At 47.7% G+C, this 24,205-nt stretch overlaps 1 protein-coding gene across 7 annotated transcripts in view; it reads left to right on the forward strand.

Annotated features, from left to right (window-relative positions):
- The first annotated feature begins 4,600 nt into the window (after positions 1 to 4,600).
- RGS7 (regulator of G protein signaling 7) overlaps positions 4,601 to 24,205 on the forward strand; it is a 127,880-nt gene continuing 108,275 nt past the window's right edge. For 3 of the 7 annotated variants that reach the window (XM_081114273.1, XM_081114275.1, XM_081114278.1), the window contains exons 1-2: positions 4,643 to 4,779; positions 5,661 to 5,783. In XM_081114273.1, coding sequence (XP_080970399.1) covers positions 5,703 to 5,783 — 81 coding nt within the window. In that variant the 5' untranslated portion in view covers positions 4,643 to 4,779; positions 5,661 to 5,702. Of the gene's footprint in view, positions 4,780 to 4,932; positions 5,082 to 5,660; positions 5,784 to 24,205 lie in introns of those variants that run through there. The other 4 variants (XM_081114276.1, XM_081114277.1, XM_081114279.1 and 1 more) reach the window with 3 other exon arrangements.

Consider the following 24,205-nt stretch of genomic DNA (forward strand, 5'->3'; position numbering starts at 1 on the left):
GATCGAGCCCGCAACCTGGGCATGTGCCCTGACCGGGAATCGAACCCTGACCTCCTGGTTCATAGATGGACGCTCAGCCACTGAGCCCCGCCGGCCAAGGGGCCCAGATACCTTATTCTTTCCTCTTTTCCTCAACGGACTGCTCCCCGGGGCAACGGGCCCAGCATCCTCTCTGCAGACACCTCCTGCGAACAAGCAGCGGACAGAGCTTTCTCGGAGCCGGCGGCAACTTGACCGTGTGCCGCTCTCTGCTGGTTCTCCCTGTTTCCGTCCCCCTGGGTTTTGATTTCCCGGGTTGTGCCTCCCGCCAGAATAAGGCCCTCCCTCCCTGTAGAGCGTGGCTGTGACAATGGCTACCAAAACCAGGTCTGGATGTGCTCGCTTCGGCAGCACATATACCAAAACCAGGTCTGGAAAGCGGACGCTCAGCATGGGGTTTTGACAGTCCTTTCCCACCTGGGGTAAGTGTGATGGCAAAACCTCTCTGGCTGGCGAAACGTAAATTCTAAAGCTCCCACACGCATTTAATTGGGACAAGGCGCAGGTGGAAGGAGGAGAGGAGATGCTCTATCAGAGCAGCTACTTGCCTCTTCAGGTTCCAATGTTGTCTCTCAGCTACTGTGAGACTTACATCTTTTTTCTCTTTTTTTTCTTTTTCCTGATTTCTGTCCTCTAGCTGTGGCCCTCTGCTTGGGAAAATCCCAAATGATCAGCCCCGTAGTTTGCAACTGGAGTTGACATACGCCCTCAGTTATAAAGTAGGTTCCAAACATCAGCTTACCTTTCGGCAGCTTTTATTTGTTTATTTATTTTTAAATATTTTTTTTATTGATTTCAGAGAGGAAGGGAGAGGGAGAGAGAGAAACATCAAGGACGAGAGAGAATTATCAATTGGCTGTCTCCTGCACATCCCCTACTGGGGATCGAGCCCACAACCCGGGGATGTGCCCTTGATCAGAATCGAACCCGGGACCCCTCAGTCCGCAGGCTGACGCTTTATCCACTGAGCCAAGCCAGCCAGGGCCTTTCTGCAGCTTTTAATTCCCTCCAGAATTTTGGCTCCTTTTATCCTTTCTCCTTTGGCAACTGTATCATGCAGTTAAACAGATTTTTTTTTTAAAAATACTGAATTATTTTAGTCATTTTCCTAGGGACTTATTGGTGTGCTGCAAGCTACTCTGTTCTACCTGGCAACAGACATTTGAGTCACCTTGTGCTTGACTGGAACTCTACGTGCCTCATTTAAAATGGATTTTGTGGTAATTGCTTGAAGTGGGAAGTGTTGGTCTGGGATGTCTTTAAGAAGATCTCGGACCAGCGTGGCTCAGTGGTGGAGCGTTCACCTATGAACCAGGAGGTCACGATTCAATTCCTGGTCAGGGCACAGGCCCGGATTGTGGGCTCGATCCCCAGTGTGGGGTGTGCAGGAGGCAGCCAATCCATGATTCTCTCTCGTTGATGTCTCTCTCTCTCTCTCTCTCTCTCTCTCTCTCTCTCTCTCTCTCCCTTCCTCAGTGTAACGACAATCTCCTTAACAACCTTTCAGACCAGGGTCCAGGGACATGCAACTCGCCGTCTCATGACAGCTGTTCTGAGAAGCCCTAATTGCTGGAAAGCAAATCCTTGTGCTGAGCTGAAATCTATCTGCCTGAAACTTCTACCTATTAAATTTAAATTTGTCTGGAGCTTGAAGATCAGTGAGGTCTTTTTCCCCACATGAGAGTCATTTAACATTTTAAGATAATTATCACAAATCACCCAAGCTTTCTCTTTCATGGTCAAAATATCTCTCGCAGGCACCACGGTAGCTTGAGCAGCTTCCTCTTCCTGGCTGTTTCCCTCCAGATTCATTTAGTTGGTCCTTCAATGAATAGCTAAGTGCCTGGCAGTAAGAATCATGGATCGCCTGCCTCCTGCACGCCCCACACTGGGGACGGAGCCCGCAACCCGGTCCTGTGCCCTGACCGGGAATCGAACCGTGACCTCCTGGTTCACAGGTCAATCAATGCTCAGCACGGAGCCATGCCAGGCGGGCAAATGCATAACATTTGAGAAGTGTGTCCGTTGGGAAATAATCTAAATCAGAATTTAAACACTTCAACAGGAAGGAGAGAGGAATAAGCTCCCAATGAGGAGAATTTTTGCTTCTCCCTTTTTTTTTCTTTGTCCGCCCTCTGGCATTGATGTGGGAGTTCCAATGAGCTGGGAAATGGTCATAAAATGGATAAAAGGATGGGGAAGTGGAGAATAATTCATCAAGGAGGGCCTTATGCTATAACTAATTGAGAATTGATGGCAAAGAAGGAGGTATTTTTTAAAAAAAATCTGTCATTTGGGGTAAGATTTCTCAAACCAGTTTTTTTTCTTTTTCTTTTTACTCTGCTTATATTTCAAATCAATTATCTCAGGAAATGCCAACGTAGTACTGTGAACAGTATAATTCCTCTAACATTGTTCTCGTCTCTGTACTTGCCCCTGTATGGTTCACAATTCTTTCACACAATAAAAGCCTCAAATTAATGAAATGCTTTCTCTTGGAAATTCAAAATGCGTTCTCCACATTACTGTTTAATTAATTCTCAAAGCATTCCTCTGTGAAGTGGGCGTGTGGTGGGGAAAAAAAGTCACTCTTCCCCTTTAAGACACAGGAAGCAGCTGTGAAGGGCAGATCCGTTCCATCCCGGTGAAACTTGATGCTAATTCAGTGTTATTTTGAAAATTTTTATTTTTCAATCTTTATTGTTGAAAGCATATTATAGGTCCCCTTTTTCCCACCCTTAACTTCTTCCAGCCCACTCCTGTCCCCCCACCCCAGGCCCTCACCACTCCATTGTCTGTGTCCATGGCTGATGCATATCTGCACACAAGTTCATGGACTGATCTCTTCCCGCCCACCCTCCCCTTCCTTCCCTCTGAGGTTCAACAGTCTGTTCATGCTTCTCTGTCTCTGGGCTGATTTCTGATCATCAGTTTATTTGGTTCATTAGATTCCGCATATGAGTGAGATCATGTGATACTTGTCTTTCTCTGACGGGCTTATTTCACTTAGCATAATGCTCTCCAGGTTCACCCATGCCGTTGCAAAGGGTAAGAGATCTTTCGTTTTTTACAGCAGCGTAGTATTCCATGGTATAAATGTACCACAGCTTTTTTATCCACTCATCTGCTGATGGGCCCTTAGGCTGTTTCCAGATCTTAGCTATTGTAAATTGTGCTGCTATGAACATAGGGGTGCATATGTCCTTTCTGATTGGTGTTTCTGACTTCTTGGGGTATAGTCCTAGAAGTGGGATCACTGGGTCTAATGGCAGTTCGATTTTTAATTTTTTAAGGAAACTCCAAACTGTTCTCCACAGTGGCTGCACCAGCCTGCATTCCCACCAGCAGTGGACTAGGGTTCCCTTTTCTGACGCTAATTCAGTTCTGTCCAGCGTTGTTGTCTGTGTGATTACAGTTCACCCAGTCTTTCCACCAGAACCATGTTCATGGATTTATTTACTCAAGAAATCAGCAGCTACCGAGCGGGTGCCAACTCTACGTCAGATCCTGTTCTAGACCCTGGGGATACAGCAGAGCAGAGGAGGGAAAAAAAAATCCTGAGTCGGCAGAACTTAATTTCTTCCAGGGGAGACAGACACTAAACGTAGCTAATAAGTAAGTTGTTCACTATGTTAGAAGGTGATCAATGCTCTGAGAGCAAATAAATCACAGGAGTTAAAGAGGAATGGTATTCAGAGGGGGCTGCATGGAGAGAGTGCCATTGGAGTAAAAAAAATGAAGAAGGAAAGGGAGTGAAATCTGAGGGAGGGGCCTCAGGCAGGGCAGCAGCCAGTGCAAATACCCTGGGGTGGCAGAGCGAAGAGGCCTTACCAGAGAGCACACTGGAAATATTTTGGGAGTTGGGGAAGAGTGGGAAATGGGTCAGACTAGGGTGTATGTAATGTCGATTTAGATAGTAGTATTTAGAACAGAAGGTAGGGACTACCCACTTATCCTCCCATCCATCCACCCATCCACCCATCCACCTATCCACCCATCCATCCATCCATCCATCCACCCATCCCCCACCCATCCATCCACCCACCCATCCACCCATCCATCCATCCATCCACCCATCCACCCATCCATCCATCCATCCACCCACCCACCCATCCATCCATCCATCCACCCACCCACCCATCCATCCATCCACCCATCCACCCACCTATATATCCACCCATCCATCCATCCATCCATCCACCCATCCACCCATTCACCTATCCACCCACCCACCCACCCATCCACCCTCCCACCCATCCACCCACCCTCCCATCCATCCACACTCCCATCTATGGCCCTTCCTCCCTTCCTCCCTTCCGCCTTACACTGGATCTCCAGGCCTTGAGCGGCGCGCACACCGGGGCGGGCGGGGTGTGCGAGAACGCGGGCAGGTCTCCCCCGGGGCGGGAAGGTGGGGCGGCGGGGCGGCCGGGCGGCGTGGTCCTGCCGCGCGGAGCCCAACCGGCCGCCACCTCCGGCCGCCGGGCGCCACGTGACCGCCTCCTCGCAGGCGCGCGCACGGGCGGGCGTCTGGGCTGGGCGCGCGCCCGGCGGTCCCCGCGCGGCAGCCGGAGCGGAGGAGGCAGCGGCCGGGCTGGGAGCCGCCTGCGCGCGGCGGCGGCGAGGGTGGCGGTCGCCGGAGCGGCGGGGGCGCGTGTGATGCAGCGGCCCGGCCTCGCCGCCCGCTGACGCCGCCCGCCCGGGAGCGAGACGCCGCGGGGCCGTGACCTTGGCGGAGAGGTAACGGGGGGCGCGCGGAGCGAGGAGGCGGCGCCACCCAGCCCGCGGCCCCCGCCCCGCACCCACCCGCGCCCTGCGGTGCCGGGTCCCTGCGGCCGCGGCGCGGGGCTGCGCCCTCCTGTGGGCTCGGGGCGCCGGGGCGGGTGGCTCCCCGCGGCGAGCGAGGCGAGGGCGGGCGGGCTGGGCTCCCCCGGTGCCCGCGGCCGGGGTGTCTTCGGATCTTCTCTGGGGCCGGGCGGGACCGCCCTGCTCCCCGGGGCGCAGCGGGGACGGAGAGGCGCGGTGGCCGGCGGCGCGGGCAGGTGAAGGCGCAGGAGCCCCGGGTGGGGGAGGCGCGGGGACCGGGGGGGGGGGGCACACCTGCCCTGGGAAGGGCATCGCCGACGCCCGCGCGTGGGGGGGGGGGCTGGGGGGCACGAGACCGACACCCGGGACGGAGTGTGCGCACGGGTGGCGCCTCTCCCCCTTTGGGGGAGGGAGCGGACAGGCAGGTTTGGGAGAGAAAACTCCCTGGCGTGGCCATGGGAGCCCTGGGATTCTTTTCAACTGAGCAGCAAACTCTTAAAAACGAGTTTCCAGAAAACCAACTGCATGTGAAGCTATAGCGCAAGGACTGCTTTCACCCAAAGGTGTCACGTCTTACAGTCAGTCCCCTGGGCCTGGGGGGGGGGGCGGGGGGGGGTTGTGCTGTGGATAGAAATCCAATTAGGAAACAACAAACTGTCCCTGGGCCTGGGCCACCCCCTCCTGGAGCCCCGGCAGGTGAGCACCGTCCAGGTGGATGGGCGGGTGCGGTGGGTGCTGAGGGCGCATCGAGCACCGGCCGCCTGGAGCGCTGCCCTTCGGGGCGCACTGAAGTCCCCCTGACCTTTCCCTTGCAGGCGGACTCCTGCACCCCAGAGCTGACCCAGTGTGGGGGTGACATGGCCCAGGGGAACAACTACTACGGGCAGACCAGCAACGGGGTGGCGGACGAGTCCCCCAACATGCTGGTGTACAGAAAGGTAAGGCTGTTTTGGAAAAAGGGGGGGAGCTGGCTTCCTGGGAATTTTCCCGGCGATGAAAGTAAAGACCAACTTTCTGGCCCCGGGTGGGCTTCCTGAACCCCAGCGCCTGCGCTGGAGGACAAGCTGGTGTCCTCATCAGAGATGCAGATGCAGCCAGCTGCGTCCTCACACTTCTGGGCGATTCCACAGCCTGGGATCTGTATTCAGCCATAGCAGAACATGCGAGCGTCCCCGTAGTCTTGGGCGGCACGCACATGATTTTGCAGCATCCTTCTTAACGTTTAGCAGCGTTCCCTCTACTGTCCTTATAAGCATTTGTGTTATAATAACATAAAAGCTCACCGTGAGAAATGAAAATAAGCCCGCTGTGCTGTCCTGTGGCAAGAGTGTGGCTGTGAGTGTATGGACGGCTTAATGGTTTTCCTCCTAACCACACAATTCTGCTGGTATTTGTCTTAGCCTAAACTATTTTTTTATTTGGTGTTATTTTTATAATTTTGCTTGTGGGTATTTATGTTATCGTGCCATATGCCCAATAAATAGATCTTTATATAATAGAGGGTTTTTTTGTTTTGTTTTGTTTTTGCCACAAACCAATCTGAAAGCATTCTGCATTTGACAACGGTGCTATCAGCAACACATTTCTAGATACTGAGCCACTCCAACAAAGGTATATTTGAATATTGTGCACGCTTCAGAGTGATTGTGTAGGTAACTTCACTCTGGTGCCAATCAGTATTATTACTAAAGTTAAGGAAGCTGTGTTCTTTATGCAACTTTCGTACTACTTGTTTCTATTGCCTTTTATGCTGGGATTATATTTTTTTTCTTTAGCATGTGATCTGTAGTGCCTATTGGGCAAGATTTCTTTAGTTAACCTTAGCAATGGTTAAAAGGAAACCATACTTTGAAACCAGGAACATTTTTAAGGACTTTGATTAGCATGAGTTCCTTGAACAGGCAGGGCGAGTTTCCATGGATGGTTCAGTTAGAGCAGGGGATGGGGGACCTTTTTTTTCTGCCCAGGGCCATTTGGATATTTCTAAGATCACCATAGAGAGAACGGTCAACTGAAACACTAGCCTGCTGTATCCGGGCAGACATTTCATTCACTCACCCCTAATGCCTTGGCAGGACCAGGCCAGATGATTCTGTGGGCCTTGGAGGGCCCGAGGGCCGGATGTTCCCCACCCCCGAGTTAGAGGATCAGGACAAATCCAGACTTCCCTTCGGTGGGGCCCAGGATCAGGCAGAGGTGATGATGAATGTGCGGAGGGAATATTGTTATTGCTTTGCTGTGGAAGTGCATGGGCACGTCGACCTGATGAGCTGGGTTTTTTTTTTCTCTGGCCTCAAGGACAGCGCTATGCTGTGTACCTGTGAAGACAGTTTTATGTGTCTGTGACAGAGTATTATGATAGAAAACAAGAAGAGATTAATTGCCTGGTTTAGCCTTAAAGCATCCCAAATGGATAAAGCAAGAAAAGAATCCACTTGAGCCCAAATGATTGCTATTGTATTCCTACATTGATTGAAATAACTGGATATTTGCTCATTCTATGCAGAGTTGGTTCTGAGAAGAACTATTTGGGGGGGGGGGCAGTTGTGTGTTTTAAAATAATTTATAAGACTTTTATTGTTTGGTGTGATCCTGAATTTTGTATTATGCAAGATATGAGCATGAATGCTTCTATCTTATAGGTGTGTGTCTTGTGGAGAGTTGAACTTTTGGGTGTGAAATTACAGTGGCTAGATAGGTCAAACTACATTTTTTCTGTGTTTCACAGAACAGATTGGGGCTGAATTGATCAGACGACTGAGTTATCCTGATTAGAAATAAATTGTACAGGACATCAACCCCTGTGTCTTATTTAGTCAATTATCATGAAGACAAAGGAGGCGAGGTGTTTTAGGAACAGTTACTGGATTATTTCGTGGACCTGCGCTTCCGGTTGCTAATTTTGAATCTACTGCATAAATTGCCTAGCGCCAAATTGTGTTCAGAGCTACTTGTAAATGAATAGGCTCTAGTGACTTCACCGAGAAAGCCAATGCCTCGTTCTTTTAAGTGCTATTTATTTTTGCTGGTTAAGTTTAGAACTGCTTGTGCTTCTCGTGTTGACCTCCTCTTATTAGCTCTTTGCTTAGGTTTCATGACATGTATAATTTATTTTTAGAAAAGATTTCCCTGATAAACCGTCATTGGGGAAAAACAACCCAGTTCGGTACAGATAACCACCAGATAATTTATATTAAGAAACGCAGCGTCCGTGGTTACCATTTGCTAGTTACCAAGTCCGATGGTCCGTGTCTGTGTGCACATGCAACATGGCATCATGGGTTTCCTGTGACCATGTTGCCTCTGATTTTTGTATCACTTGTGGTCTTTGCATGGAATATCCTCTCAGTAGAGGCCGCGTTTTCTTCTTCTTCTTCTTTTTTTTTTTTTTTTTTTATGAATCATCAAATTTTATTTTTAACTTTAAAGGGTATTCAGGTTAGGCAGTTGTCAATATTCATCTGGAGAGGGGCGTAGGCCAAATAGATGTATTAGGAGAGTCCATCTGCTCCCCGGAATCAAAGAGTCAGCCCTGTGTTACAAATGCTTATGAATCAGGAAGTCCATCAAAGGTTTAGAAAAGACCTTCGGTCCCCCAGAACATTGCTCAATAACTGCTGAGAGGACTCATGGAGAACTTGCTGTTCTATCGATTCTCGCCAGCTTCCCACCTCTACGCCACTATTCACAGCGTCCTTGCGAGTGGGTTCTGAACGACGCCTCCCCCTGCCCTGCCAGGCCGCCTCTTGTTTACTGCCAGGATTCCGATGACTTCCACACCCTGAAGATCTTCATAAACTGTGTCCGTTTTATCCCGGTAGCCTGCGAGTGATCCTTAAGAACATCCTTGTGCCCTGGCTGGTGTGGCTCAGCGGATAGAGCGTCGGCCTGCGGACTGCAGGGTCCCAGGTTCAGTTCTGGTCAAGGGCACATGCCCGGCTTGCAGGCTCCATCCCCAGTAGGGGGCGTGCAGGAGGCAGCCTGTCAGTGATTCTCTCTCATCATTGATGTTTCTATCTCTCTCTCCCTCTCCCTTTCTCTCTGAAAACAATAAAAATCTATTAAAAAACATCCTTGTGAGGGATAGGAAATAGTGAGTGGTTCCCCAAGTGGAATACACAGCAAAGAGCTCAGATGTGTGGGTTTATTTTGTTCATCTGATGTCTCTCTCTGTTTGGATCATCATCATATGGATTATAGGAATTCCTCCCAATAGCAGGAGAATTCCAGGGATTTTTTTTTGTTTGTTTTATGAAGAATTCCATAGTGATGTTAGGGGAGACAGTGGGTGGAGCTGTGTGCTCGTCCAGGTGGAGCGAGAGCCGCCAGAGTGAAGGATACAGGCATAGTGATGCTACCTCCCAGTCAGGGTGGTACCTGCCCCGTCTCAGATGTTTGCCAGTAGCTTTTTCACTGAGTGTGAAGCATATTGGATGTCAAAGGTATTTTTAAAAAATCCATATGGACAAAATACTTGCCTTACCAAATTTGTTGATTTATACTGTGGAGAGCGGCAACCGCGCTTGGACAGGTTCAAGCCTGAGACTGATGAGAGGGCACGATCCTCTCGTGGCAAAGCCACATGCAAGCCCAGCACAGTGGTAGCCAAAGGCTGTGGTTGTGAGCTTGACCTCATGGTCCGAACCTGCGGGCCCACGTGGCTGAGTGATATGGGCTGCGGGAGGTGCATGTAATTGAGTAGATTCGAAACCCCCGAGATCTTTGTAACCTCACCCTTGCTTTGCCTCGTGGAATCTGGCTACAAAATAAAGACTCGCTTGCAGGCCGTGATGCTGTCTCTCCATCAGAGAGGGCAGTGTCCCACCTAGCCCCAGCTTTATTCTCTCGTCTGTCTTTTCTAAATCCTTCACCGCCCCCTCTCAGGTTCACCCGTGGCCGTGCCGGCTCGGCACAGGCTAAGATGTTGCTCATATTAGATGGAAAAGAGAGAGAGCGGTGCCTTTTGGAGAAGAGACCTCGTTGGACACTCACTGAGACAGGTGCCTTTAAACTTGGTATCCGCTGTGCCAAGGGGTCCAGGATGTTGGTACATATGAGCTCCTGGCAGAGGTTAGTCTTCAAGGGTTAACACTGCTTTGTCCTTAAAGAGCAAGATGGGACCCGTGGCCTTTCTTACCTGGATGCCCAACGGGGCCTCTCACCTTAGTAGGAGGACCATCTGGGTGGGTTGCCTTGACCTAGACATTGTCAAGGTCAAGCCTATTCTGTGAAAACAGACACACCTGTACGAAAGGGGCGTAACTCGTTTCTTTGGAAGAGATTGAGGGGCAGACATGACTGGCCTCTTAGGGACGCGTTCTCTGACATTTTCTACACGAATTCGGTGCGTTTGTTCCGTCAGAATTATCCCATCTGGTCAACCGTGAGGGTGTCCGTAGCGCCCCCGTTAAACACCGTCATAAAAAGTAACCTTGGGCATTTTGTGTTTTTTTGTTTTGTTTTTAAAATATGTTTTTATTGATTTCAGAGAGGAAGAGAGAGGGATAGAAAGATAGAAACATCAATGAGAGAGAATCATGGGTTGGCTGCCTCCTGCACGCCCCCTACTGGGGCTCGAGCCTGCAACCCGGGCATGTGCCCTTGACCGGAATTGAACCTGGGACCCTTCAGTCCACAGGCTGACGCTCTGTCCACCGAGCCACACAGCCAGGGGCACCTTTGGCACATTGAATCTTAGTTATGTTGATCTGTCTGGGTTCAGGGTGTTGACGTGAACAATAGTTACAGGCGATAGCAAGAGCAAGTCCCATGAGACAAGGAAGGGATGTTTGCAAACAGATCATCTCCACGGCCTGAGCTATTGGCCTTCAGGTTTCTAAAGTCAGGGTCTGGGAGGGGAGGCAGGCACCGGCAGAAGGAGAAATGTCTTACCATTTTTGAACGAATGTTGAACTGGAATGCCTTCTCTGAACCAGATTGTTTAAAAGCACCCCTCTCTGCCGGCTGGGGTGCCGAAAATATCGAGGGGAACACGATGCACAATGTATATGATTGTCTAGACCAGGGGTGGGCAAACTTTTTGACTCGAGGGCCACAATGGGTTCTTAAACTGGACCGGAGGGCCGGAACAAAAGCATGGATGGAGTGTTTGTGTGAACTGATATAAATTCAAAGTAAACATCATGACATAAAAGGGTACGGTCTTTTCTTTTTTCCCCAATAGTTTTATTCATTTCAAACGGGTCGGATCCGGCCCGCGGGCCGTAGTTTGCCCACGGCTGGTCTAGCCACTAGGCTGTACACCAGAAACCAGCGCGGAAGAAAATAAAAATCAAATCAAAAGGAAATTGCAAACAAAAACAAACAAACAAAAAAAGCACCTTTCTGGACTGGGGTGTCGTCTACTGTAAATACTGTAAGCCTGAGTCTGAGTCAAGTGCAGACCTGTTTGTCCCTCGGTGACACACACACTGACATGCGCTTTGAGGTAGAATAGGAGCATCAGCTAAGATATTCCCACCGAGAAGCACACACAGACCTGTCATGAGTAAGACGTTCGTGATGGACTTGGGGTGATCATGAACTTGAGTCTCCCACGGTTGAGCTGCTTCCTCCCCAAGTTGCTGTTGTCAGTGCCGTTTGTGGGAAAGGTGAGGATGGGGCGGCCTGGATTTTATTGCCTTCGTTTTCACCTCCAACCTTCCCGAATCTGATTGACGGGAAGAACGTGCGGGCGTACAAAGCAGAGGCTACCCCGGGGACTTCATTGCCTCCTAATAGCCCCTGTGGTTGCACTGCTTGATGGGAAACGGTATTTTTAGGCGGCGTGGGTGATGGGATGTGACCACTGCCGAGAAGACGGGAATATTTTAGATTTGGACAGTTTGGCGGCTTAATAAATGTTAAGTCTTCTTGAAAACAGGATTTTGCCAAACAGGCGACACAAATAATTGGTCTCTGCTCCTTCTTTCCCATCAGCGAAGAGCAGGCGTTTAAATGTCAGGGTTACAGATTTCTGTGTTGCAAAATATCAATCTAATTATAAGATAATTGTAAGTGATAACGTGGGTAGCCAGATCCTTAGGGGAAAAAAATCCTGCTTTTCTCTGCCATGCAGCCAAAGCAGTATAAATATTTAGCTTATTCTCCTTCAAATTCCCCTTGTTTCCTACTCAATTAACAAGGGGCTCAGGGCATTGGAACTCTAACAGACAACCATGAACTTGAATCTTGCTCCATTAAAATTGCCACCTGGCCCAGGCTGGACAGGTGTGGCCACGGGGCCCATCTAGAAGCTTCTATTTCTCCATAGCTAAAGGGTAACTTTTCTGGATATATTATTCTTGGCTGGTGATTTCTTTCTTTCAATAATATGAAAGATGTGCTGTTATTCTTGTTTTCTGCAAAAAATGTCTGGGGCAGTGGCAGCTTTGCAGTGTTGGCTGGGTTCTTAAGAGTTGGTGGAGGCCCTCGCCGGTGTGGCTCAGTGGATAGCGTGTCGGCCTGCGGACGAAAGGGTCCCAGGTTTGATTCTGGCCAAGGGCACATGCCCAGGTTGTGGGCTCAATCCCCCCCCCAGAAGGGGATGTGCAGGAGGCAACTGATCAATGATTCTCTCTCATCATTGATGTTTCTATTTCTATCTCTCTCCCTTCCTCTCTGAAATCAATAAAAAAAATCTATATGTATAAAAGCCAAGCGACCAGAACGATGGAATGACCAGAATGACCGGTCACTATGACGTGCACTGTGGTGGCCAACCAGCCCGATCAAACTCCCTCGACCCCTCCCCACAGCCAGCCTGGCCCCCGATCGGCCCTCACCCCAATTGGGGGCGGGGTTGGCTGGCCAACCTCCCATGTTCCCTCCTCCCACCCTGCTGGCCCAGCCCTATCGGCCCCCATTGGGGCGGGCCGGCTGGACCCTACCTGTGCACAAATTCATGCACTGGGCCTCTAGTATGTATGTATATGTATGTATGTGTATGTGTGTATATCTGTATCTATATCTATCTATCTATCTATCTATCTATCTATCTATCTATCTATCTATGAATCGGAGCCTTCTTAGTTTAGGTCTTTTCTGGTGATTATCAAGTACAAGTTTTTTTTAGGACTCAGTATGCTGCAAGGGGAGAGTGTGGGCATTGCTGTGGGCGTCTTGGTTTCAAACCTTGCTTCTGCTGCTATTCGACTGTGTGGCTGTGGGTTAGCACCTCACTTCTTTCACTTCAGACTCCCTGCTTATAACATGATGGAAAATAGCCCAGCCGGCGTGGCTCAGTAGTGGAGTATCGACGTATGAACCAGGAGGTCATGGTTCTTCGATTCCCGGTCAGGGCACATGCGCAGGTTTCAGACTCGATCCCCAGTAGGGGGTGTGTAGGAGCCAGCCGATCCGTGATTCTCTCCCATCATTGATATTTCTCTCTCTCTCCCTCTCTTTTCTCTCTGACATCGGTAAGAATATATTTTTAAAAGCGGTGGGACATAAAAATGTTTCCTTCGTACAGCTGTCTGATGGTAAAATGAGATAGCCTCGGCAAAGTTTCCTGTGTAGAACCTAATGCATATTAGAGCCTCACTGAATGCCTACGACTAATAATTATTAATACTGACACATGCTCTAATCATGATTATTATTTTCCTGTTATTGTTAAGCACCTTGTGTGTGCCTGGGGGACCCATATGTTGAAGATAATTGAATAAAGAGAAAAAGGTGAACAGCTTTGCCGCCATTACGGGAGCCTTCCTGGTAGTGGAGAAAGCAGGTTCCGTAGGAGGCTTTGGTAACATGTTTTTATGACACTTACAATGTTCTGTCTTGTATTAGTCCTGTAGAGCTGGCTGCTGCTTTTTAATAAGCCTGTTGAGATGTTATCTTATATATCTTTCAAGTCTGTCACAGTTTCTTCTTGGATATTATGTAAACGACATGAAGCCTTTGGTTCCAGGAATTGGCGAGATGAAGAGGAACGCAGAACACATTATTCCTAATATTTTCTCTGGCTGAAGTTTCCTGCAGGCATTTCCTCTGGAAATGAATGCCTCTTGTCGCTTGCTCTAATTTGTATGCGTAGTATTTTGTGTTTTGACGTTTGGATTATTGTTCGTTGGAATCGTTGCCATTTGTTGAGTGCTAACCTTGTGTCAGGTCCTGGACGTATGGGGCATGTCTTCCTTGAACTAATGTTGCGTGTTGGTCATTAGTATCCTAGTTTTATAATGAGAAAGCTGAAATCCGTGACTCATGCCAGCGGACTCATGCCCAAGCTTGTTTAAGAGGGGGCAGAGTTGGTGGACTCCGTGAAGGGGAGAAGGCACCTGTCTTTCACTGCTGTGTTCCCAGCACCTAGAAAAATGGCACAGAGTAGGTGTCCCTGAGTAGTGACTGCATAAATGTACAAGTGAGTGAATGAACCGGCAGTCCGGCAACCCCCGAGGGGTCCCGGATTGCGAGAGGGCGCAGGCCAGGCTGAGTGACCCCACTGGTGCAGGAATCCGTGCACCGGGCCTCGAGTTATTAATAGAAATCTGGAAAAAGAACTGGATTTCTCCATAAAGGGAAGTGACAACATCTGAGGAGCACTTCCTTTAAACATTTTCTTTTTCGTACAGAAACGTTAGAATCTGTTGGTTCTCCATGATTTTGTTTAAAACTGTTTCACGTGGTAATGTACAATAAGTAGTCCTTAAACATGTGTAATTATGGCACAGTTCAAACAAATACCAGAGGCAGGAAAATAATACAAAGGACCTCATGTACCCATCACATAATGTCAACACTTACGAACTGTGGATAAATATTGTTTCACTTGTACTTCATCACTTCTGCTCTCCCCAGTAATTCTTTTGAAGCAAATATCAGAAAATATGTATCACTTAGGATATAAATTCTTTAGTATGTATATAGGGCAGCGACGAAGCTATTATTCATAAAATAATAGATGTGGAGAAATATATGCAGTTTTATTTTTATGAAATGACTGCTTATTTCATAATGGTCAGCCTTCCAACCCGGTCTCGCTGCATCGAGTTTTATGTTAGAAAAAAATCAACTTCTTTCTTACTCTTTTTTCAAGATTTCACTTTTTAGAGCAGTTTTAGGTTTACAACGAAATTGAGAGGAAGGTACAGAGATTTCTCATATACACCCTACTCTTCCATGGGCTCCTCCATTATCAGCATTATTCAGCAGAGTAATATACTTTTATCAAGGCAGGCAGTCCTACATCTTTTAAAGAATCTTGTAAATGCTTCAAAAAATATCCCAGACTCTCAAGATGAGAACATTCATTGTCCGTCTTTGACCTTTATTTCATTCCCTCACCCTTTTGTTCCCAGTGCGCTGAAGTTTGGACAATATTAGTGAAGATAAGAGTGTTCGCTGTATGCTGAAGGTTTAAAAAAAAAAAAAAAAAGAGAGGTTTATTTGAATATAACCAGAAACGTTTCTATTCACTTAGATCAGGGTGGAAAGATAAATTTCCAACGAATCCCCCCTTTCCTCTGAAATCTTGGTTTTGTGCAGTGATTTGCGTGGGTCCTTTGGGATGGGAGTGTTAATGGCTTCAATCAGAAGCGGTTTATCTGTTGGGAATGGATCCCAGCTCTCCTCATTAGCCGGCATTGTGTTACCGCCTGGAAGCTCGTGTGCGGCTCTTACTCTGGAAGTGTATTAGCAACGACCTCACTTACGTGTGCCCATCTGGATTTGTGTGACTCAGCGCTCATTGTCACTTGGTAAGCCGCGGTAAACTTCCCCCTCCCCCATCTTCCCTTTCCTCCGCGTCTGTGATCATCTCATTTGGCATTTTCACCGGGACACACGGCCGCTGGAATGAAGATGGCCTTTCCCAGGCTCCCAGGCCCGCCCATGGGGTACATTCTGGACAAAGAGATGGGAACAGAAGAGGTGTGGCTGGGGTGTGGGAAGTGCCGTTTGAAAAAGGGGGTTATACGTTCCTCGTCTCCTTTTCTCACTCTTGCTTCCGGGCAAGCGGTCATCGGGGCCAGGAGGGGGAGGCTGGATTGCGGAGCCACAACAGGGACTGGGCCTGGGTCCCCGATGATTGCGGGCCAGCCTTCCGACCCCGTCTCGCTGCATCGAGTTTTATGTTAGAGAAAATCAACTTCTTTCTTACTCTTTTTTCAAGATTTCACTTTTTAGAGCAGTTTTAGGTTTACAACGAAATTGAGAGGAAGGTACAGAGATTTCTCATATACACCCTACTCTTCCATGGGCTCCTCCATTATCAGCATTATTCAGCAGAGTGATATACTTTTATCAAGGAGGAACCTATAAATATACATATTTTAAGTGTGTGTGTGTGTGTTTAAATGGATTTCAGAGAGGAAGGGCGTGGGAGAGAGAGATAGACACATCAATGATGAGAAAGAATCATGGATCGGCTGCCTCCTGCACACCCCACACTGGGGATGGAGCCCGCAACCCGGGCCTGTGTCCTGACCGGGAATTGAACCGAACCTCCTGGTTCATAGGTCGACACTCAACCGCTGAGCCATACCGGCTCAGCAAGAGGGAACAACAGACAATACTTTTGTTGACTCATGTTTTATTATTAAGTAGTTCTGCAAACCAATACAAAAATGGCAGTTTTGCACTTTGCCGTGTAACTTGTTGAGCTGTTACCAATCATATTTGCTCCGAGTCCAGGAGCATTAAGCAGCCGTGCCTGCCTCCCCCCCCCCACCCCCCCGAGCCGAAAGTACCCTTTGGACTAATCCAGAGTCTCCGGTTCTGACTTTGCTCATCAGGACTAGCTGGTTGGCTTGGATACTCGGTCTGTCTTAATTTCTCAATGTGAAACGTGCCTGTGTTTATGCCTGTAGGAGGCAGTACAGTTGACAGAAAGCTGACTTCGAAGCAGAGCTAGGTTTTTAAGATATGACCTGGGCCCGGCTGGTGTGGCTCAATGGTTGAGCATCGACCTATGAACCAGAAGGTCACGGTTCGATGCCTGGTTGTGGGCTCGGTCCCCACTGTGGGGCATGCAAGAGGCATCTGATCAATGATTCTCTCTCATCATTGATGTTTTTTTCTCTCTCTCCCTCTCCCTTCCTCTCTGAAATCAATAAAAATATGTTAAACAAATAGGATCTGGGTGCGGGAATAACTTTTCCCTCTTGCCCAGTAACCTGAGAGATGTTATTCATCTTTCAACTTTGGAGACTGTCCTTTACAAATGTCGTTAGTTGCTTGCTGTGCTCTTTAATTTCATTTGGTTTAGCCCTACTTATTAGTTTGGAGATTGGAATAATCAATGTGCTGAAAATTAATTGCCCCATGGATATTCTTTTTGATTGTTTGGATCACCAGACTGGCAGAACCCAGCACCCTGCCTGCTGATTGTTAATGACTCCTAATATGTCATAATTTAATAATGCTTGTGGAAATAAGTGTTTGCTTTCTTTGGTGTTTGTGTATATTACAGAAGCATTGAGGAACAATGATTCTTGAAATGACTTTAGAACTACTGGTAGGGCCTTTTGCCAAGACATCTCCCTTTTTATTGTCATTTCCTCTTTTACAAAAGATATAGAATGGCCATTGCATTCAAAGAAAACCGAAAATTCATGGGCTTTCTTATACTGCTTTTTAAAAAACTACAGTATGGAACCTGGCCGGTGTGGCTCAGTGGGTGAGCGTCGACCTATGAACCAGGAGGTCACGGTTTGATTCCCGGTCAGGACACATGTCCGGGTTGCGGGCTCAATCCAAGTGTGGGGCGTGCAGGAGGCAGCCAGTCAATGATTCTCATCCTCGATGTTTCTATCTCTCTCTCCCTCTCCCTTCCTTTCTGAAATCAATAAAAATACATTTTAAAAAATACAGTGCATACCTTTAAATAATTGTTAAATTATCGAGATTTAAGGACTCGATACAGTTGTTAAATTATCGAGATTCATGACTATTAGGCATAGTGAAAGGTTTGCCATAGTCTAACATTTAAGCAGTGTTTGCAAATGTACAAAGTGCCTTTACGAATATTCTTCATTTTAGTCCTCACAGTTATCCTGTGGGGGTGATGATCCTTGTTGTGGGGGGCAGATGAGAAACCTCAGTCTCAGACGTTGTCAAGATGATGGATGAGGACCCATGAGATGCGTTATTGTTTCAGATCCTTCCTAAGCTGGGTGTGAAGAGGGAAGGGGCTGTGAAAACGGCCAGTTTGCATCTCCCTCCCCAGCTAGAGCCGGAACGGTCTCCCCTCTGTCTGACCTCCCTCAGGAGTTCCCGTCCTCAGGAGGAGGTCATGGTCAGACGCTCAGAGCACAATAAGTTCCTTCTTACATCGATGTAAAATCTAGTTTTCTGGGGCTCTTTCCCACGGTGCGGATTCATATTCCTGGGTTTCCACGGCCTATGTCTAAAGACTTTTAGGCAGCGGTTCTCAACCTGTGGGTCGCGACCCCTTTGGCGGTCGAACGACCCTTTCACAGGGGTCGCCTAAGACCATTCTGCAGATCAGATGTTTACATGACGATTCATCACAGTAGCCACATGACAGTGATGAAGTAGCCACGGAAATAATGTTATGGTTGGGTCACAGCATGAGGAATGGTATTGACAGGGCCAGAAGGTTGAGAACCACTGCTTTCAGGGACGAACACGTCACCGAGGCGAACACCTCAATCCTCGCTTTCCCGGCCTTCTCTTCCCGGGATTAATGCGTCTGTTTCATTTCGCTCTGTCTCACATGACAGACTCATTTTCCTACCTGTCAGCCCTCTCTGGAAACGCTGACAGGGTGATGCTTCACTTAACTCCAGCCCTATGCTTGCAATTTCCTTTACTACCCATCATATTATTACTTTTTAAAACTGCATGGGCCCTAGCTGGTGTGGCTCAGTGGATAGAGCTTCGGCCTGTGAGCTTAAGGGTCCCGGGTTTGATTCCCGGTCAGGACACATGCCCGGATTGGGGGGCTCGATCCCCACTGAGGGCATGCAGGAGGCAGCCGATCCATGGTTCTCTCTCATCATGGATGTTTCTATTTCTCTCTCTCTCTCTCTCTCTCTCTCTCTCCCACTTCCTCTCGGAAATCAATAAAAATATATTTTAAAAAACGAATAAAACTGCATGATACTCTTACAGATGTTGAAAAGTCAATCCCACAGAAATGTCGGGACTGGAATGGAGGCTGAGGGTGCAGTAGGAGGGAGAGAAGATCAGCGAGAAAGTCGCCCAAGAACAGTTTCCGACACTAGATTGTACTCCCCGTCCATGACAGTGTTAACCTTCCCGGGCCCAGGAAATCCCTCCTCTTCCCGCCAGACTCCCTGCATGTTATTGATGCTTCTCCGCGATGCTCATCATTTTTCCTCTGGGCATTCCCATCCATCTCTGTGCCGAGTGAATGAATGGAGAGGCACTTCACGACTCCCTGACTCCCTGACTCCAAGCTGTACGGCTCATTCTGTTTCTCTGTGAAGCATTGCTCGCTGGTCCAACTTCTGGCTGGCTTCTAAAATCGCCCTGAGGCCCCCTCACCCCCCATGAGTGGCTGTTTGTTTATATTTCTCCTGTTAGAACAGTGGTTCTCAACCTTCCTCATGCCGCGACCCTTTCATACAGTTCCTCATGTTGTGGTGACCCCCAATTTCATTGTGACAAATTGAACATCATGAAAGCATAGTGATGAGTCACAAAAGCAATATGTAATTATAGATGTGTTTTCCGATGGTCTTAGGCGACCCCTGTGAAAGGGCCGTTCGACCCCCAAAGGGGTCTCGACCCACAGGTTGAGAACCGCTGTGTTAGAAAGACGATGGATTAATCAAAAGTAATAAGTAAATGCAGGAATAAAACAGCAAAAAGGATTGCCGGATCTAAAACTCAGTCTTAGTGTATGTAAAAGTGGATAAGTCATAGTAAGAATAAGGAGAGGAGTAATAATTTTGTTGTTGTTAATCCTCCCTCGGGGATTATGTTTCCATTGATTTTTAGAGAGAGTGGAGGGGAGAGGGAGAGACAGAGAGAAGCATCGATGTGAGAGAGACACATTGATCGGTTGCCTTCTGCACGCACCCCAACCAGGGCCGGGGAATCTGCAACCAAGGTATGTATGTGCCCTTGACTGGAACGGAACCCAGGACCCTTCAGTCCTCGGGCTGACACTCTGTCCACTGAGCCAAACCAGCGAGGGCCGTAGTTCAGTACTTTCCTTTTGCATATGAGGAGGTAAAACGTTCTAGACCAGCCGTGGGCAAACTACGGCCCGTTTGAAATGAATAAAACTAAAAAAAAAAAAAAAGACCGTACCCTTTTATGTAATGATGTTTACTTTGAATTTATATTAGTTCACACAGACACTCCATCCATGCTTTTGTTCCGGCCCTCCGGTCCAGTTTAAGAACCCATCGTGGCCCTCGAGTCACAAAGTTTGCCCACCCCTGTGCTAGATGCTGAGTGACTAACCCAGGGTTGCTAGCAAGTTGCAGAGTCACGACTCGGAGCACAGAAACCCACGGCCTATCAGATGTTAACATGAATACGTTGCTGTGAAAAAGTAGGGGTCTCCTTTACTTATTTTTAACAGCCTGTAAGTGAACCCACCTTCAGCCAAACCGAACTTTAGATGTTTGGAGTGCGGCAGCCCTGACTTCATACACATTTTCATCAAAGGAGCCATTGAGTGCAATATGGAATTTAACACACATACGCCTTGCAGTCTATTACACAAACACGTCTCCAAATGCAGACAGAATTTTTCCAGCCACATGTCCTTATTTCTGCTTTGAAGAACGCGGCCACTTTAGCTTTACCGTCGGTGCTGTAATGTGATAATTACACCTTAAGAAGCCTCTTCCGTCAAAAAACCTGAAATGATGGAAGTAATTACTTGTGGGAAGAGGATCTGAAAGACATTCAGATCCCGAATTCAGAGTTATTTTCCCTGTAGCGATTTCAGTCATAGCAGCTATCAAAATACCTGTCAGCGTGTAGGCTTGGAACCTAAACACATCGGAGCAAATTTATTTGGGACGACGTCTGACTTTTGCTCAGGAGTCCGTGGCCTTTTATGCTTCCCACCGTGGCACTGTCGCTTTCGTGTTCTTGTCACATTTTACCCCCGAAGGACGCAGCTTCTCAGACAAGCGTTTTGTGGGGATCTGGTTTGTGATCCTGCGAGTCCTGTCATGACCGTGATGACTAACATAAGGGGACCCATGTCATGATTGACGTCCATCCACGTGGTTTCATGGTGAACAGGGATGCTGTAGCGTTCTCCTCTGGCCCGTTACGCATTATTGAAGGCAGAATTTCAACAGCAAAATGGTTTTCCTCTTCAGCCTGTTTTGTTCACCTCCTTCATTCTTATAATATGAATGTCCCCATACCGAGAAGATTGATCCTCACACAGTTTATTCGTGACTCATATGTCCTACAGGCTGTTGTATTTCCCCTCTGAGCCTGGGGCGTCCAGGGGTCATGTCTGTGGCCTGGCACGTATTACAAGGACCTACCTGTACCTATGGCTCGATGCCACTTTTTCTACTGTTATTTTTTTTTGCTTCCCTGGGAATTCCTAATTATTAAAATGTAATGCATCTCTGTAAGAAATAAATAAAACGTGAGCCCGGCCAGCGCGGCTCAGTGGTTGAGTGCCGACCTATGAACCAGGAGGTCACGGTTCGATTCCCGGTCAAGGGCACAGGCCCAGGTTGCGGGCTCCATTCCCAGTGTGGGGCGTGCAGGAGGCAGCCGATCCATGATTCTCTCTCATCATGGATGTTTCTACCTCTCTCTCCCTCACCCTTCCTCTCTGAAATCAATAAAAATATATTTAAAAAAAACCCATGCCATGAATAGTTTCAATGAACTCCAAATGCGTATTTTAAATAACACGGTGAAATATAAACCATAAATATATGTAGAATTTGGTAGAGCCGCTGTGGGCAGACGTGGAGCAAGGCTGTAACAGTGAAATGGAGAGAGGCTGAGACTAGCTGGAGGGTTCCGTACATTTAATCAGCGGATGTTCAAATGGGGAAGAAGCCAGATGCGCCCCGAGACATGCTCTGCCTTATCCAAGCCTTCCCGGGGACCCCAAGAGGAAGGCAAACGAAAAGAGGCGCTTCTTTGCTTCTCCCTCGGTTGATGTACTCACACCACCAAGGGATTCCTTCTCCCCCGCAGCCTTTTCCAAGCAGCAGCGAGACCGGAGCTGAGGCTCCTGGGGGCACCTCTGTCTGGGTGCAGATCTTAAGGGGAAACTGAGGTTGCCAGGGCTTTGAACAGTGTCATGGCTTTTCCGAGGTAGCTAATTGCTCTTGGGGAAGCCACCCTTGGCTGGGTGAGGTGGCAAAGGGATTTCTTTGTTTTATCAGGGCACATGCCAGAGTCAAACAGTGAATGCATAAATAAGTGGAGCAATAGATTGATGTTCCTATCTCTGTATCTATCTATCTATCTATCTATCTATCATCTATCTATCTATCTATCTATCTATCTATTCATCTATCTATCTATCTATCTATCTATCTATTCATCTATCTATCTATCTATTCATCTATCTATCTATTCATCTATCTATTCATCTATCTATCTATCTATCTATCTATCTATCTATCTATTCATCTATCTATCTATCTATCTATCTATCATTTATCTACATTTATATCTTTCTCTTCTCTTCCACTGTCTCTCAAATCCATAAAAAATAGTAATGGCTTTTTCAAATCATCCTATTTTGCATGGAGAGAGGAGAGAATTTACTAGTACATTTTTCTGTATGACTAACATATATATTCTCTATCTTTCCCCCTCGCTCAATGCTTTTGCTAATTCAAGGGAGGTAAAGGGATAGGCGCCCGTGAGCGGGATGTCGTCCTACAACACAAGGGACACGCACACGCACGAGCAGCAAACCCAAGGTCTGTGCGGGATGCCGTGGAGCCTGCCCGTGGTCCCTGTAGGAAGGTGGCCAGTGACCGCAAAGGAGAGAGCGCCTCTTGCCAACGGGCTCTTGTTTGCCTCTGCCTCCTTGCCGCAGGGGTCTGTCGAGAGCAGTTTAAGTGACGTTATTATGAATTTCTGGAGTCTGCCCACAGGATCTGGGCAGATTATGACGGTTGTACTGGAGTTTGGGTTCTGTTTCAGGATAGTTGTCAGCAATCCTTAGCTTAGGGCTTCAGGACCTCGGCCAGCTCCCAGGCCAGCTCCGTAAAGTAGCATCTACTAGGACTTGTCTTTGGCATTTTCATTTGCTTTTTTTTTTTGAAAAATTTGTCTTCACCTTGTACTTCCCCTTTTGTACTTCCTCAGAACATTAAAGGACACTGCCTCCCCTCTGATGGTCTAATTCCAAATGTTTGAGATTGGAATCTGATTACCTAGTTTATCTTTCAGTGCTTGGGCAGAGGTTTGTCACTGCCTAATGAGCGCCTTGGCTGCCCTGAGTGAGGGCCCAGTTTTTATTCTTATCACGGGACCGAAGGGGGAAGGAGAAGGTTGTGGTTTTAGACTTGATCCCCCAGGCTGGCCTGTTCAGCAAGGTGGGTGGGGGAACACAGGGTCTGACAGGTACCTCTCTGGTTCACAGGAGGGAGGTGTATTTTGCAAATGCATGGCTGGTGGAGAGAAAGAAATTATCATAACATCTGTTGGTATCTAAAACTAGAGGCCCGGTGCATGAATGCATGGACACCCCAAGGGGGGGGCATTGGGGGCAGGGCTGTGGCCGACCAGGGGGAGACCAGGGCCATGGGCGGTTGGTGGGTCAGCCCCGCCCCCTGGTCAAACTCCGGTCAAACTTTCAGTTGAGTGGACAATTTGCATATTACCCTTTTATTATATAGGATATGGTGCATTAGCCAAAACCTGGTGTATTTACTGGCACTTAATGTAACCACAGAAACATATTATCAAGACATTTTATCACATAATCAGATGCTTCGGTTCTTAAACTTCTTTTTATTTCCAAATAAAATATCAGAGCAGTTTGAGGGTTGCACTGCATGAGAATAAATCCGGTATTTAAATGACTACATTAACAAAAAATGCCGTGGCTTTCGTTTGCTACTTCGATAAGATTTACATCTTGTTCTTGCTGTCAGATGAATTCAGTAATTATTTTCTCTCTCAGCCCTACCAAATTGATTTCTCTTTTTCAGAGTATTCCGAGACCCGTAGCATAACAATGGAAGGCCTGCGCACGAATTGTGATTCTATTTGTATTTGTTCCTCTGGTGGGAATTCATGAGTTATAATACCTTTATCTCACATTTTATAGAATATTTTTGCTCGAGGAAAGGAAAACTATTGACAATATGAGCATATGGCACTGATAGTTAGCTACTCTATAATGTAGTGGCCTAGCGTCTTTAATAGTAATCCTGTTGGTATTACCATTTAATGCCATAAGGACCTTAAC

This window comes from Myotis nattereri (genome assembly GCF_964212035.1).
Source record: "Myotis nattereri genome assembly, chromosome: 20".
Taxonomy (NCBI): Eukaryota; Metazoa; Chordata; class Mammalia; order Chiroptera; family Vespertilionidae; genus Myotis; species Myotis nattereri.